At 38.9% G+C, this 17,420-nt stretch overlaps 1 protein-coding gene across 1 annotated transcript in view; it reads left to right on the plus strand.

Moving 5' to 3' along the window:
- The window catches only part of COL24A1 (collagen type XXIV alpha 1 chain), a 157,022-nt gene that overhangs the window by 15,371 nt on the left and 124,231 nt on the right, over nt 1-17,420 (plus strand). Inside the window, exons 4-7 of the mRNA XM_050901019.1 lie at nt 7,233-7,286; nt 10,659-10,712; nt 14,286-14,339; nt 16,481-16,534. Coding sequence (XP_050756976.1) covers nt 7,233-7,286; nt 10,659-10,712; nt 14,286-14,339; nt 16,481-16,534 — 216 coding nt within the window. The remainder of the gene's footprint in view (nt 1-7,232; nt 7,287-10,658; nt 10,713-14,285; nt 14,340-16,480; nt 16,535-17,420) is intronic.

Here is a 17,420-nt window from a genome sequence, read left to right on the forward strand (position 1 = left end):
TGTGCATTTGTGTGGTTATTACTGGAAAGCAATTTGATATGTGTTAAGCAGCTCCTAATATGTATTTGAATGTGCCCATAAATTTATTGCCTGTATTCTTTCAACACTGAAATTTTTTTTTCTTAAGGTAGTCAGCAACTGAAAACCTATTTAAAAGTTCAATTTTAACTCTAAACAGGATCCAGATGCAAAGGGATTGTTAAACAATTGAAAAATGTGTTAACAAGTAATTCACGTTAGTCCAGGGGTGCTCTTGCTTAATCTTTTTTGAATGTGAAGTCAGTCTTTTTTTTCTCTTTTTGTCCCTTACGATAGTATTTATGGGGACATATCACGAAGTATGTAGCTGTCATCAACATGAAGTTAATTTCCATTTTTGGAGCTTAGGATGTTTGATAACTGCTAATGGAAGTTTTTAATTTTAGCACATAGCTTGTACATTGTGATTTCAGTCAGTTACAGCCAAGAAAGTTAAATCCATTCTTTTTTTACATGGCACAGAAATGGCTGCTGATAATGCCGTTGGTTGTTTGCATTACTAAGAAACTCCAAGCAAATGCTCTGGGTTTTTTTCTAGACACAGACACTATACATACAGTGTCATAGATGATAGCTGATTTGGAGAGTTCAAAGATGTCTGTGTCACCATTTTCTATGCCTGTCTTACAGACTGGGGACACAGAAGTTTGTCTTGTCTAGGAAGGCAGTTAAAGCAGACCTTGCGTTTGGTATAGTCTGTAGCAAGGAATATGGTGCATTTGTGCTGAAGTGTTTTGCTGGGTCAGGATTTAAATAACATGCCAAAGGTCTTAGAGATCAGTGGCAGAGCTGGGAAGTTGATCTAGACCTTTGTGGGCACTAGTTTGGCTGAAGGGGCCAGCAGCACCCACTGGAACAGAGGCAAAGCTAAAGCATTGTGCTGCCAGAGAGACTGATGCCAAAGGGAGAAGAGGCCTCTGCATGGCCTTGTCCACACAAGCTTTTGTAAAGAGTTGTGCTCCATGGAGGCTGTGTAGCACAGTACCTGCCACTGTTGTTGGCCTCAGACTTGAAGAGGTGATCTTGGTTTGCTTGCTCAGTGTAGTACACCCATGTAGAGAAGATCAGAGATAATCCAGCTTTTATATGTGTGGCTCTGTCACTTAAATACATAAGTACCCACAGAGTCTTATCAATGGGGAGCCTAAAAAAGCAACACTGAGGAATTTGCAAACTTCCCTTGTAGCAAAAAATCTTCATGAGGCATGAACCCGCCCCCCTTTTTTTCCTTCTTTCATTATGTTGTGGTTGGTTTGAATCTTCTTTCAAGATTTCAACACAGAAATAACATTGGTTCTATTGGAGTTGACAGGCAAGAATTAGCTTTTGTGGTTCTTAAACTCCTCAGCTTTGTTTTAGCTTTTAATCATCTACCAGAACTGATTCTTGCCTTGTCTAATTAGGCCCCTTGTATTCCATGATCCCACAGCTGTGGAATTCACCCACTGCTGCAAAGCAGGGCTCCAGAATTCAGGCTTTCATTTAAGGAGAGCATATGGAAAAGGGCACCTATTTCTTCAAAACTATTAAGACCCTGATTAAAATTCTAGCAGTTGCAATGACCAAAATCCCCTACAAAAATATCAAGTGACTTTAAAGTGGAACAGTGTGGTCTCCTGAACCACTAGTTTAGAGGGAAAGCTGCTCCATTCATCTGACGAGCCACTCCTTTTTGTGTTGCAGAGGGTGTTGGCACTGTATAAAGATTAAAAAAATAAATCTGGTGTGTATTTTTAACTGTTTAACTTTCAAATTGGTATTTGTCATTGCACAGTCCTAAAGCAGTTTGCAGTAACATGATACATAGTCCTACACTGGTAGAAGGAGGGGTTGATGTGAGCTGAAGAGCTGATTTTAGGGTAATTGCATCTGCAGGCCTGTCTGCACAGGATTTGGCTTCCCCCAACAAATGAGCTAGGAATTATTTTCCTCTATTGGAAAAGCTTTCTGGATTATCAAGACATTCAGCCAGGAGGAGAAATAGTAGAAGACCAAAAGGTGGTGTTCCTTAGGCTATCTAGTTGGTAAGGAGAAGCAGTCTGGCGATATTGCCAGGAGGAATTAGAAATGCAAGCCCTGCATTAGGCAGAATTGAGTTCTGGATGAGATGCTCTTATTCCAACCAAGAGGTGTGAGAGTGAGAACCCTGAGAGAGGGCAGTTCAGAGATCCTAAATGTGATGCTAAATAAACAGCAGTAACGGTAGCGTGAGCTACCCTTTCACTCTTATTTCTCAGTTGAACAAAATTGCTTGCTGAGGCTCTCCCTGGCTACAGGGGATATATTGGACGGTTAATCACTTTAATGCATTTTAGCTCCGCAGGTAACCCTCACATTCCCTGCCCAGGCTGAGAAATCTATCTCGGTATCTGCTGGTTCAGATAAAAACTTAAGATTCTTGCTGTTTTATTTTTAGTAGCAAGAAGATAATGTTAGTCTTAAATATTTAAACATTTCATTTAATTCACCTGAAACTGATGCAGTTTCCCTATCTTCTGCACATCAATATTGAAAAGCTTTAATCCGTAACCCAAAGCCATATATATATTCCTCTGATGTTGATGACATTGCTTTGGCTGTTGTAGGAATTCTTGACAGAGAAAGGGAAAGACTTCTACAGCTGTGAAGAAAGGAGGTTAATCATACACAAGTGACTGCCTGCTCTAGGGCATTTGGAAAGAGAAGCGTGTGGTTTTTTTATCATTTCCAGTGAAATGCAAATGAAGCAAGAAGAAAAAAATAGGTGGACATTCATGTTTGGTAGGATCCTTGTTGCTCAATAATTAAATTAATATCTGTATGAAGCAATATGCTTTAAAAAGGTAGACAAAACATGCTAGGAGTAGGTAGAAGAATTCTGAGTGACAGAATCAGAATTCCAGATGGTCTAAAACTGATGGGATGAAACTTAGTGCAATAGTACAAAAATTAAAAGTACAAATAGAGGATGGGGGAGTGATTGGTTAGGCAGTCAGATGAGGGTGATAAGTGATGTTATAGTGCACTAGAGAATAAATGCATCTTACCACTGTGATGCTTGATACATTACCGGGAGCGGTGAGTATCAGAGACAGGCTTTTTTTCTACTGGTTTGGGTATGCTGAGGCTGCAGTTTGGAGATGTGTCCTCAGTTTTGGATGATGAGCTTTAAAAAGCATGTAGACAGACTGGAAGGATTGCAGAAGGTTGCAGTAATGGTGGTGCAGTTACAGAAAATATGATTCTGAGCAAAGGTTAAAACAAAAGTGTGTTTAGTAATGAAAGTAAGGGACAAATGTTCTAGTTCTGCAAAGGGTGAGTTAATAAAGATACTTTTTTGCCTCTTCACAGAAAGTATGGCAAGACAGAGTAGGAAATTTTAGGTGGGACATAAGGAAAACATAGTTAATCAGAGTGATGCCTGCACAATAGAACAAGTGATATTAACAATGTTAGAAGTGGAATTTCCTTTTGTGGAGAGTTTTTTAGAAGAGGTTTGGAGCCTGATGTTTCTGATTACTTCCCTGCTGTATTTCAGGTATTTTGGTGATGATGTGCAGAAAGGTTAATGTTTTTTTTGTTTTGCTGAAGGACTGCCTGTGTTAGGTATTTGATGGATCAAGCATTAAACTCGTATGTTTCTTAATTTAGTCTTTTAAAAAAGTGTTTGAGGTGAGCTGAGGTTGAGTGGTTGGGGAGTAGTCAAATGCCTTTTAAAGAGAAACTTCATAGTTGTTTTGCAAGAGAAATTTCAGTGAATATGATTTAGGTATTGAACGGCAACAGGATCAGCATATGCCTGTGCAGAAGTTTTAACTACTTAATGCAGAATTTACTGCTGTGCATCTGAAATCTTAGGGGCTTGTCATATGTAAATGAGATGCTTCCTATTACCTCAGGCACAGGGCAAGTTTAAAACACATGCATCCATAGAAGGGCTTCAGTATCCTAGAAAATGTCTGTGAAAGTTCACCATTACAGTCATCCCAATGACCATTTGAAAGGTAGTGAAAATTTCTGGAAGAGTAGCATCTACTTTTATTATTTCAGGATTAAGCCATAATTATTTGAAACTTGAGCTTCTTCCCTCAATAGCTAAATGAAACGTTTACCTTTCCTAAGGACAGTAAGTTGCAGTACCTTTCTTAAGGTACGTATGATCTGTTTTGAGCAAACTGATCTTATTAAATAAATGAATTTTAAATTTGTGTCAGTAATATTTCCGCAAAGTCACTATTTTTTTGTTGGTGGTTAAATGTCAAATGCAAAAAACCACATTAACACTTTTAATTGCTTTAGGTTTGTTTTAATTACTGTTTCCAGTAGTTGAAGGAAAAGCTATTCAAACAAATGACTAATTCCTTGGTTTAAGAGAGATTGGCTTACTCTCAGATGTTGACTTCTGTGGCTTACATGGATGCCTAAGAGGCATAAATAGCTTCCTAGCTAGTATAAAAACAGTCATGCTGATTTGAAGTTGTAGTTGCTTCACAGGCTGAAGAAGCACATACGGTGGAATAACTTCTTACAACTAGTCAGAAAAGCATTTCCAGGAAGACTTACATGTCTGCTGTCAGCAGAGATGTTGCTTGAGTTACAGGGAGGAGTCTGAGCTGGAGGTTAAGGAGTAACATACTCTGATTAAGGAGAGTCCTTGTTAATACTTTAATCAAACAGCTGGATTGCTGGTGCTAATTGCTGATTATTGTTAACCAGAGACTTCATCTACAATGACTGTTTTAGAAAGCCTTAAGAAAGCATTATTCATCTCTGGCTGCATAATTCAAAATATATTTTACTGCTTCTTTTAGGGGTTGCTGAGGGCTTGGTTGTGATTAGATTTTCTTCTTTTTGTGTTTTTTAGATGAAAAGAGATAATTACTTATGAAATAGTGGAATCAAAGTGAAGGGAGGTTTTGGGTTGTTGGTGTGGTTTGGTTTTTTTTCCAGAGGAAGCAGGTACTATTTAAAAAAAAACCTTAAAAAGTCACATAGGGAAAAATGATCTCACTGCCCTCATTCAATAAATCAGCAGCAAAGATGAGGGATCTTAATAAATACTCATTAAGATTTCTATTAGGAAAATGGTGGGGTTTGGCTATTAATGTATTTTTAAGACAATGTAGAAAGCATCTGAAACAGGGATATAGAAGAACTTTGTACCACAAATCACAAAGGAATGCACACTAGTTGCAACTATTTTACTTAATAAAAAATATAATATGTTTCCCTTTGTAGTCCCAGGATAATTTTCAAAGCAAAGTGCATCTCAACTTACAATTTGAGGGGAGATATTATAAAGCATACTACTTCAGCAGTGGCAGGGTGGGAGCTTTCTGTGCCGTTTCAGGTACATTTTTGGACCTGGACAAGAATGCCAGGTCAAGACCTTTCCATGTGTGTGTCTGCTAGATTTTTTGTTGTTGTTATTAAACACAGGATCTTTTTACTTTAGAAAAATATGATGATGCCAGTGAGCATTTATGCAATCAGGGTGAATAGTGAACCTTCTATGCTAAAAGTATGACATGTTATGGTTTGACCTAAAGGTGAGACTGTTACACAGATTTGTGTCTTCTAAATTACACAGAGAGGGAAGTGCAGGGTATGGGTTTCAGCATGACTTAGTGCGGTATGTATGGACGTACAAATATTCCCAACTATAAACAGGCAGTTGCACTACAATTAGACTCCTGCGATTATTATGATTAATTGGAGAGGAAAATCTTTTTTTTTCCTTCCTCAAAACAACAGTGTTTTTCCCAGAATTGTCCAAAGTGGTCTGTATTTTGGCCAAATGAATGTAATTGGCTTGACGATGCCTAAAGTCTGTAATCAGCACTGTCTTCTCTCTTAGTGACATTATCTTTCCAAGGAAAAAGAAATATCACTTCCACAAAACTAGGTTTTTAAAAATGCAACTTTTGTCTTAATAAAATGATTCATTGGTTGCTAATAAAACCCCAAAGGGTGTTTGTCTTTTTTTTTCCCTTCTCTCTTTTTTTCTTTTTTTTTTTTCTTTTTCCTTTTTTGCAAAGCCTGCAAGTTGGCCATTTCAGCCACCATAGTTGTCCTTCTGATTTCCCTGGTATCCCTGCCAGCTTTCAGCAGTGTTGTTTGGTGATGGGCAGTATGATACTCAGTGTTTTGCCTAGTGCCTCAGCTGAGAGGCTGTAGTATATACAGAACACAGGAGTGCAAGGAAGCCTGGGTGAAAGAGCAAGTTGAATCCCTTTCTGCTATCATCGACTGGCCTCCTTCATGAGGTCTGACTTTCTTGATGTCCATCTTCCTTTGCGGTGGGAGTACTTGGTTTCTGTTAAAGCTGGGACTCGCTGTGCTGGCACTTGGATGGGAGGTGAATTCACCCTTAAGAATAGCCCATGCCTCCTTAGGACTCAAGTGTGATAGATGAAATATAATATAAATTCAGATTTTAGTCTAGAGCTCTCATTTGTATTTGGGTACAATGAAGTAGATCCTAGGGTTTTGAATGTAAACAGCAATCACCTACAGAAAAGCAAAAGTTTCTATGGTCAAAACACCTAGATATACAGAGGGTGGTACACTGTCTAATATTCTTATAGTGACTAATAATCTAATTTATTTGCAAAAGATACATCTGGTTATATACTAGCGTTTTTTAAAAATCTGCATTTTCTTTAAAGAGAATGATATTCATTATATACAAGGGCAAACATGCTACTAGTTATTCTTATCAGAAGCTTTTAATGGGAAACTGAACAATCATTTGTCCACGTTTATTTTCTTCTATTTCACGTCTGTCTTTTCTGTGGGGTGGTATCTCATTTTTTCACAGTTACTCCTGACTCTTCTAAAATGTGTTTGGCATGCCAGCATGCTTATTAAAAAGGCTTAATTATTCTCTATTCTTTGTTTTGAAATACACTGCACTTGCTTGTTTCTAATCCTTGAACTGACCTCTTCTGCCTTTAATACAAATACACTTAAGTAAAAGTTACTATCTAGATTGTTAGCTCCAATTCCTATGACATAGGATACTTTCTAAACAGAAATCCAATTTAGAGCCAGATTAAAAACACACGTGCTTGTAGTTTGGGAATTGGTTTTCAAGTTGAGAAGGTCTGCATAAGCAGAAAGTCAACAGTTAGAAGAACTGGTCTGATTCAGACTTGTGATACTGTCCTTGTATCAGGTTTTAGCCTCAATTGTTTTGATTTTTCTGTCACCAGGGTCCTCCAGGTCCTCCAGGTTTACCTGGCCCATCAGGAAAGAGAGGTCCTCGGGTGAGTAAAACGACTATGTTCTGTAGCTGTAGGCAGGTCACCAGTAATCAAACTGGAGTTTGCGTCATTTTGGTTTTTTCAACTTTATTCATATGCTTGCTGATTACGAAAGTGTATGATTCTTAACATTGGCAGATAGGTTAAAGGAAGGCAAACAGGTTTTTTTCTGCTGTGAGCCTCCAGCGTGGTTAACTCCGTGCATGGGTGCGTACACAGAGCATTGTTACATTTGTACCTAGCTTTTGCTGCTCGCAATATTAACTTTTAGTTTTTCCATGCTGCTCCCATCTGCTGCAATCTAAGGTCATGTTCATTTGTTTTTGGAATGAGGGGGAGTGAGCGATGCATGCCACGGCCACAGAGGAGCAGGCTGTGGATACAAAATTAACCACTGCAAGACGGGGGGGGGGGGGGTGGGGGGAACCACTCCCAAAAATCTGTTTTAGTCTCGTGTTACAGCAGCTTGATAAAAGGGGCGATAGATATCTGGGTAATTTGCCCAAGAAATGAGCTACAGTAGCAAATGCTGATTTATTTTGTGTGACTGGGCGCACCCCAACATGAGCAGGGACAGCAGCCTTGCCCTGTGCCAGAGGACAGAGCACAGGCTTTGCTGCAGTGAGCAGACACCCGTGCCCCAGCTGCCAAGAGCATGGGAGAAGCCTGTGCTGCTGCAAGGACTAGTTGACGGGGCAAAAGAGGGTAAATCTGTGTTTGCGCAATTGTGTAGGAAAAAAAAAATGGTTGAGGAGTCCCTGAGGTGGTGGTAGGGGAAGGGCAGCTGGAGGGAACAGGTGAGGATTTGTTGTGTAGATGATTTCAGGCCATGGTATTTGGGGATGTAAGTGGTTATGGCTGGAGTGCACTCATCTAGGCAAATCGGAAGTGGGAGATAAGGGAGTAGTTTATATGAAAGCTCAGCAGATGTGTGGGAGGAGTTTTGACTCAGCCTTTGAGGAACATTTAAACAAGCTGCTGCTGAACAGTGTGTTGAACATCCTGTGCTTTGCTGGCTTTCAAAACTTGGTCTGACTGGGTAGGAAAGTGCACTGGTCAAAGGGGCCGAAAACCAAACTGATGCTTTAGAGCAGTTGGAGGCAAGGGAGTGGATGAGACACATTTAAAAGTATAAAATGAAAAACATTCCTTCAAATCCATATCTTCCTGACTTCTTGGATCCTTTTTTTCAAATTATTCTTCTATATAAGAGCTGACAATTCTTACAGCTCAGCTTTTTATGTTGCATAGTGCCTCTGTTGAGGATATGTCTGGCATGAGAGGCAGGATCCCACATACCCAAGTAGATCCTCACAATTCGGAAGCTGTCTTTGGTTTAGAGGAGGCTGCACATATGTTTAAAGCCATGCCTGTTGGTGAGATCTCTCTTGCTCAGTTTTTGTTTGTTTGGGTTTTTTTTTCTGCAGGTCTTTTTTTACAGGTATAGAGTACTTAAGAGCACAGTGCTCTACCGTGTGAATTTTCTGGATTAATTATTGAATAGGACATGCTTTCCAATGTGAAGAGACAGCTTACAGTAGGGTGCCTGGAAAAGTGTGGAAATGGCCAAGATGAATATTTACCAGTAGTTCTCAGTTTAAAATGCATATTTATATGGGCCAAGAAAGTCTATAAAACTATTTGATCAAAGAAATAAATAGTTTTGAAATGTCAGTGCTCTTTAGTTTGTACAACACTGATAAATTCAAGCAAGTACAGCTAGTGAAGATACATGGTATGATAGAGGATTTTTTTTCAGCCAAAAAGCACGTAAAACCCTGATGATGCAAAGTTCATGTCCACGTCTACCAGTCTGCCCTGTGACTTCTGTCTTCCTTCACATGAGCTGCCATTTGTGACCCTGAAATGTGACTTGAGGTGTTGAAGGGAAGCAGCAGAGCGCCGAGCCACATTGCCTGGGCTGCCTTCAGGGTCTCTTGGGTGTGTGTCCAAATGTGATCTTGACAGGGATTCACATGGGTTGGACACTTTGGGCATGGTATCAATGCTTGATTTAATGGTTAGAGATTTCCATTGAAAACTGATTTTGAGCTCTGTAATTCTATGGTAGAGAAGTCCACATCTGACAGTTAAGGTTTTCTAAGCGTCTTGGCTTGTTCTGAGTTTCTCAGTAATGAAATTTCAGCAATTTCAGAATTAGTCAGTGATGAGATGAAATTCCCCTGATGCTTCTCATTTCATGAGGATACTTTTGCACCTCTGTGTTGCAGTACTATGCCCCAAGATAACAACATTGCAAGCAGCAAAAGCTAGGAGCCACTTCAGCACTGCAGCTACATGGGCACTTTCTGTTTGTTTCCTTTCTCCTAAATCCCTGAGAGCGCCTCCAAAGTTGCCAGTGTGCACATTAAGCTCTCAAACAGCACATGGGATTAGCATTTCTGTCGAGTTATGTCAACGTCATTAGTGAGAGGGAGCACTTAACAGATACAGTTTTCAGTGTTACTGCAAGGTATAACTGGTAAATTCAATCTCATGTGAGGGAAAGACAAATACTGAATTTATCTGTTGTTAGACCACTGAATATATGAGAAAGCTGAAAAGGATTCTTATTATTTTTGGTATTTGGATTAATTGTTTGGGTGGAATTTTGGCCTTAGTGAATTCAACAAAAGCTTTTTTGCTGACTTACCAGGGATAGGTTTTCACCAGTTTGGTCCTTCAGTGTTTGGAAGATGAATAGCTGCTGACAGCCGTTGCAACAAATATTTTTCCTAATGTGCAGTTTGTCAAGGAGTGAGGATTGCTGAGTGTATTGCAGGAACAGACACTTATCCTGGAAGGCACAGATAGTCTTGATAGCCTATTCTGTTCCTGGGATGATTTAAGTCCAACTCTTTCAGTAACAAGTCCATTTCCTACACTGGCTGTGGGAGAATCAGGTTGGTGAAGGGTTTTTGTCTGTGATTTGTTTAGAGAAGGTGGAATACGTTGCTTTGAGTCATCTTTTAGGTCAGTGAGAACTGATCCACTTCCTTCTCTTTGCAGTGTATAGCTGGGTACCTCAGAATGTGATTTTTATTTTTTTTTTTTTTTTTTTCCTGATTTTTTCCCATGCCTCCAAGTTTTGTAGCTGGAGAGCAACATTGCAGTGACCGTGTGCCAAATACCTGTTACGAATTATTTGGGAAGACAATAGAAACTGAGATTTTTTTAAAGAAAGGGAAATACTCAGCTTCGCTCTTAATTTTTTAAGAGGATGTGCATGTTTTATTTCTTGAGAATGCTTTGAAAATCCCAACCAGTGCTTCTAAAAGCAACAATGATGCAGTAACTGTTCACACTTGTTCAGTGGAGTACTGAATAATCCCACTCCTTTTTGTTTGTTTGTTTTTGTTTTGTTTTGTTTTATAGGGTATTCCAGGACCACATGGTAATCCAGGTTTGCCAGGATTGCCAGGTCCAAAGGTGAGTTAATTTATCCATGTTGCCATGTAAATACATGAACTTCTTAATGACTTTTTGGAAGCCCCAGAACTGTTTCCTATAATAGAAACAATTGGCCTTCTTTGGTTTACAGATGGAGACTGTTACTATAAACATAATTAAATGTAATCAATCAAATTGAACTTCAAATCAAAACAAAATAGCAGTTTATTCAGGAGAAAAAAAACACCCCTGTGTGTGCAGAATGATGACTTGGAAACTGTTATCCATGCAAGTAGTCTGTACTTCCCAAAAGAGTTCCTGTAAATCAGCTCGGCTTCTTTGATAAACTGGAATTTAAGTGAGAATAAACATTTAATTGCTTTTAAAAAAGAAAAAAAAGAGGAAGAAACATAAACTGTCATCCTCTATAAATTCCTCTTTTTTTGTCAATGCCCAAACTTTGATATTTAAATATTCTAATATTTCAGACATTATCACTTGATTAATATGCTAGAATAATTTTCTGAAGATTTATGGATGTGATATTTATAACCAAAGACAAAATACTAGACTGGAAGCTCAAATAAAACCCTTCAAACTTGTGTAACATAGGCACTTTAAATAGATTTGACAGATCTGTGCAGTTGCAGAATGCCTTCAACTCATATTTAGTTTGAACAATTTGATAGACATGTTAGGAAAAAAACAGCAGCAACCATGATTTGTTTTAGTACGATTCCTAATGGCAGGAATCTGACCTGTCATGACAGGTGTTAAAAACTGCTTGAGGACATAAAAAGAAATTTAATAAAGATTTCAGTGTCAAACACTGTAAAACCAAGTGACTCTATTTTTTTGTGTGCTTTAGTTATTATCTAGTTCTATAGGAACAGTTAAACTTAGAGATTGATAATTAATTTTTACCATATTTATGCTGGCTGTATAATAGAATACATCGCTAGGAAAATAATTTTAACCAGTTACTCCTAGGATTTGTTTTATAATGTATTTTGCCCTTCCACTGGATCATAATTCTGATCAGTTCTGTAGCTGCCTCCATGATTTTAAGAATAGAAGGAACTGTATATGTGTGCATGTTACCTATATATATTTTATAGGTACGTATAATAAAATATATATATGTATATATTACTGGGTGCTTAGAGATCTCTTTCATTTCTGTTAGACTATAAATTATCTTTTCAATACAAGTATCTTCTGAAACACATTTCTTTAAATAAAAATTAGCCAGGTGCTCACCAAGTTTTGACTATGAAGATCCAGTTGACCCACACTGACTACGTAACCTGAAACGACACACACTTTTGTTTGATCTTAAAACATCGCAGACGAGTTGCAACAATTTTCTGGCAGTAAATTAATGCAGATTTTTATTCTGCCTTTAAGCTGCATGCGTTTTTCCCTCCTGTGCTGAAGCATCCTTTATGCACTTGCTTTTGAAGCATGGAACAATATTAGCTAATACCCTTACAGTATAGTATCCAGCCCTGAGCATGTGCTAGCAGTTCCAACCGATAGCTGATGTCCTTGGCATTTAATTCCTGATAAACAGTTGATGGGTGTTTTTAAAGTAATTTAAAAGTATTCATGAGGTTTGGCTGTATTCCTGGCTCTCTGAAAAATGGATTAGTTAAGAAAATATAGTTTGTGGATTCTGGCACTGTTCTAACTACACTGTAATGTTACATAGATTAAATAATGAAGTGCTTTATTTTATCCTCACATCTTGAGCTGTGGTGATGTGTTGTTAATCCACAACTGAAGGCCATGCATAACAATGGCTGTTTGGTTCTTAGATTAAAAATAATGAGGAATTAATTGTGCTTCTAAGGGAACGGAAAGGCAATGGGTAAGTTATCAGAAGGCCTGTTTTTAACTAGCCAAGAGCTGATCACAGTTTTATTACAACTCTTAGTTTAATATGTCTGCGTTGCAAAATGGAAGCAGAAGACTGGCTGGAGTTGTTCAAGGAATATAACTATTTACCTTCCAAAATGTAAATCAGCTGGAAAAAACTCAGATAACTCCTGCCATGCTGAAGAACTGTGTTCTCTGCGACCTGACACATCAATTTAACACAACAGATTCATTTTGCCATATTTCCAGTCTTTAGTATTCAACAAGCTTAGTTTCTCAAGTGGCTTCACGTGTACAAATCTGAACTGCAGAGGGAAGGATAACCCCTGATCTGCAGTGCTGCACGCAAGAGGAGGATCGGGCCCCGTAGCATTTCAAGTGAAAGCCCTGTATGTTACACATCTAAAATGGCTGACCGTCAGGAAGCCTCACGCTGCTTGTCTTGTATGTCCCTCTGAGCATCCAGTGTTGCCCCTGAGAGCATGATTGTGCCGGTAATGTCTAAACAGCCGTTTTTTCCAACTTGAGCTCTCTTTCAATGAAGGGCACGTATCGTCTTTAATCTAGTGCTGCTGTGGGATTACTTCAACAGTAACGCTTATTTCCTTGGCTACATAAAACGTATTTTTGAGTAAGAAGAGTAGATCTTGATGCTTGTGAGTAGCACTGTTGTAGCCTGTGCCGTTTATATGAACAGGTCAATGAAATGTTACAGTGCCTTTTGCATGCAGCTTTTAGTATCGATTAGACCAAGGGGTTCCCCATTTCCTCCTCAATTACTGTATTTTCAGTTATTAGTGCATTAATGTGGTTTCGGCCTATGGCTCTGGGAACTCCCCAGGTGACTGCTCGGCCAGCGTGAAGCAGTTCACCCAGGGCTGTCTCAGGAGGTGCCGTTTGCTGGTGACTCCTCTTTTAAGGGCGGTGAATTTGACTCTGAGGGGTGCGGGTTTGTGGTGGCTGTGCTGCCTGTAGCCGATAGCTCTGCAGGGCCAGCTGCCAGGCCCGACTCGTCCTGACCAGCCCTGACTCCTGGCCCATGGCAGGCCCCAGGTCTCTTATGGCGTGTCCGCCTGCAGTGCCTGGCACTTCATGTGACGGCGGGCTCCAGCAGCGGGGATTTGAAATAGGAGAGATTGGTGCGGCAGCGTCCTTCCCCTCTTTGTGGCCTAGTCTTGAATGCGGACAGTAATTCCTGGCCATGAATGATGAGCTGTCTCATCTGCTAGGAAGTACTTCATAATGGAACAGAGGCCTTTGCTGCACGTTTACAGCTCCATCCTTCCCCACCATGATGTCTGTGCTGTGTGGGGCAGGTACTGAGCGTGAGGAAGCCTGGACAAGATTACAATCAATGCAGTAATACAGCCCGATGATCTTGCACAGTGTTTGGGGAATAGGTGGTGTCCTGAAGTGGTGAAGACATGGGGAGAACATTTCAGCTGGGGTGGCTGCTGTAATCCTGCTCGGATTTACCAATAAAATCTGCTTATCAAAAGTTTTTGTGATGTTATGAAATTTGGAAAATGTACATCTCATTTCGATGTGAACTCACGCTATTGTTGTAGTTTTTTACTGAAAAAGTTATGAGAAAAAAAATCTGTAATAACAAGTGCATTTTATATGAACAGTCCCCCTCCTCTTGCTATAACAGTTGAAAGTATTTGTTTCCACATATATTATTAAAAATTCTCTTCCTTGATAATATTGATGAGCTTAATTTCTCTGCAACAGGGCCCTAAAGGAGACCCAGGATTCTCTCCAGGGCAGGCAAAATGTGGAGAAAAGGTAATATTTTCTTAATAATAGAAAAATGTCTTGTCTGTCCCATTCTTTTGTTGAAGTCTTGTTTAATATTCAGGCAAGTTATAACAGCACAATGCTTTGTATTTACTGTGATGCTGGTGTATTTTGACAATTATGTGAGACTGACCAGTGCAGACACAGGTCATGTGATGAACCGAAGACAAATATAAAATTATATTCAAAGCTGAAACTTAAATTATATATTTGATTTCATTTATAAGAATAAAATAAAAAAAAATTAAAAGGGAAATACTTTTAGAACAGTGAAATTGAATTCTCTTCACATTGATACGTCAAAGTACAGATTCCAGTTTTCTTTAGTACCTTGCATTAGTCCAGAAAGTTGTGTAAGACAGACAAAATTTGGTGATGACAAGTGCACACATTATCGCATGTCATGTTGTATTTAACCACTCTCTTTAAAAGACTCTTGATGCTAAGATTTGTCCTTTCACTTCAGAGGCTTTTCCTACTAGTTCCTCCTAAGCTGCTTTAGCCAAACTAGCGGTTGCTTTCTCTGCCCAAAATATTTGAGTATAAATATTTAAAATGGTTCTTCATAGGAATTGTGGGCTTGAAAGCCTGTGATTATTTCATTTTTAGCTTGCAAATCTACTATGTATGAAACTTTAAAATCAATGTAATAATACAAAAAATGTAATTACATGTTTGCATTCTAATGTGTTAGTCTACGGTATATCTTTTAGAATATCTTGTATTTATGCTAAGTTTTATTAAGCGCATTTGCTAGTTGTTCAATTGTGGAACATTTGTGCTAAGTAGAAAACACTGTAGGAGTCGAGGACCACTCTCTGTAATGAAGCAAGCATTAGCAAATAACTATTGTTTACTAGCTGCTGATATGTACATAAAATAACATATTTTTTTAATGTGTACATTCTGTCAAACCCTAAAATTCACAAATACATATATTCAGTGTTAAAGGGCTGCTGAGCAAAATTCAGAAATGTGTCTGTTGATGCACTGATAAGAAATTGAAGTGTAGCTTTTGTAGAAATAGCAACATTATTTTAATCTAAGCAGCTTTTGCTTTTGGCAATCTAATCATAGTGTTGTGAGCTATACGTGTCTACCTGAAACTCAAGGTTTATTCTGTGGCATAAGCTCAGGCTGCCACAGAATAGTCTAAAGCCCACCCATGTATAGATATGATATACACCTAAATACACGCAGAATGCATCTATAATCCAAAAATATGGGGTTGATACACATTTTTATAATTTTCACTGTTTTGGGTTCTTAATTTTTCACCCAAGTCAAATTTGCTTACCCTAAGCAATGGACTTGAATTTACTTCGATGCTAACTTGCTTCCAGGATCTGTTCCTTGACTCATTGAATTTGAATTTGGGCACTAATCCTGAAAGAGTGATTCTCTTCACTGTCAGTCCTGAGCAAGGAAAAAAGAACTGGGACAACGTTCCCTCCTCCTCCATCTGCAACAACCATAAAAAAAATGCATCGTGTTCCATCTCCCTAGCATTTGAGATGATGCTCTAATTCTCATTCACGTATACCATCACGTAGTTGCAAAGTTTAAAGAACTTGAATGAGAATAGCCATATGCCACCATAACACCTTTGTCTATATGCATCTTTCATGTTGTCTTTTACACAGGTTAGATTTATGCCATATTTTATGCAGCACATATCATAATGGTGTCCTGATTCCTGGTTGAGGATAGTTGGCATAACAGTAACACAAACAATAAACAGTAATAGTTAAATATATACGTTAATTTGAGGTGAAACCACTCACTTCTGAGGGAGGGGTTACCTCAAGAATTGCATAGCTTCTTCACTCCATTTATGTTGGTTAAAAGTAAATGCTGTGAGGTTGTGAACTGAGTCTGTTCCAGCCATGATTTGGCCATGTTGTATGATGCAGGAGCAGGCACATTGCACTAGGTGGTTGCAATTGAGGAACTGTTGCCTTTTCAATTTTCTTCCTCTAAAAAAAAAAACTATGCCTGGTAAAATAACATTGGCTACTTCTTCGTACCAAATGTCCAAGAATGCAGAGAAGATACGAAGTCCTACATGTTTATAGGCCTGTGTCATGTTCCAGTGAAACATAGTGATTCTGGATGTTTTTGTTGTACAGGGTGATCCAGGCCCCATAGGCTTTCCAGGCCCACCTGGGATCAAAGGCCAGAAGGTAAGATTCTGTTTCCATTTTCATGTAACCCTCCCTGGCTCAAATCAGTGGCCATCAGGTGGATGTCTGGCGGTCAAGAGGCAATAGAAGGGCTTTAGGCCTGCTATTGGTACTGTGACTGTCTGCTGTGTCAGGCTCCAGGGCCAATAGTGCAAAACCTTCCCTTGCAACTAAATTGAGATCATCGCAACAGAATGTAAATCACAGCTGCTTAGGTTGGTGTTCTTCAAAAGACATGGCGTGCCCCTGCTTGAACAGAATAAGTACTGGGAAAGACAGGCTTGCCTGTGAGATACAGCCATTTTTAAATTGATTGTATTAAATTTTCAGTAATAGTTTTTTCATTTATTTTTCTATATTGTGTATTTTGTAGTATAGAAAAAGCTCCATGGGATCACGTCCTCAGTATTTCTGCACTGAATTATTTGCTTTTTTCCAAACGTGTGCCAGAATTGCTGAAATAGAACTCAGGTGGAATAAGTTCCAATTTTGGATGCTACATAATGCAGTATTTTTCAATATGAGAAATGTCAGGTGCACACACTGCATTTAAGAAATATATCCAAATTCTGGCAGTCCTATGTATACAGGAAAGCATAAGGCAGACAGGTAGTTTTGGGAAGGGAACATGAAGGATGTCAATAGAGGAAATGAGACAACCTTAAGAAAATGAGCACAGAAGACTGAGGGAGTGAATATAGTTTATGTGGAAGGAGAGGTGACCTTACGTAAGTCCAGTAGGCTGCTCTGATTAGTCAGATGGTGACAAACTGGTGAGGTGGCAAAAATCAGCAAGAAAGCTGGGGGGAAAGTACTATTAAATGCTGTCTTTGCAGAAGATAGTTCAATGTTGCAAGCGTAATAGAAAAACATGGAGAACAGATAT

This window comes from Gymnogyps californianus, chromosome 8 (assembly GCF_018139145.2).
Source record: "Gymnogyps californianus isolate 813 chromosome 8, ASM1813914v2, whole genome shotgun sequence".
Taxonomy (NCBI): domain Eukaryota; kingdom Metazoa; phylum Chordata; class Aves; order Accipitriformes; family Cathartidae; genus Gymnogyps; species Gymnogyps californianus.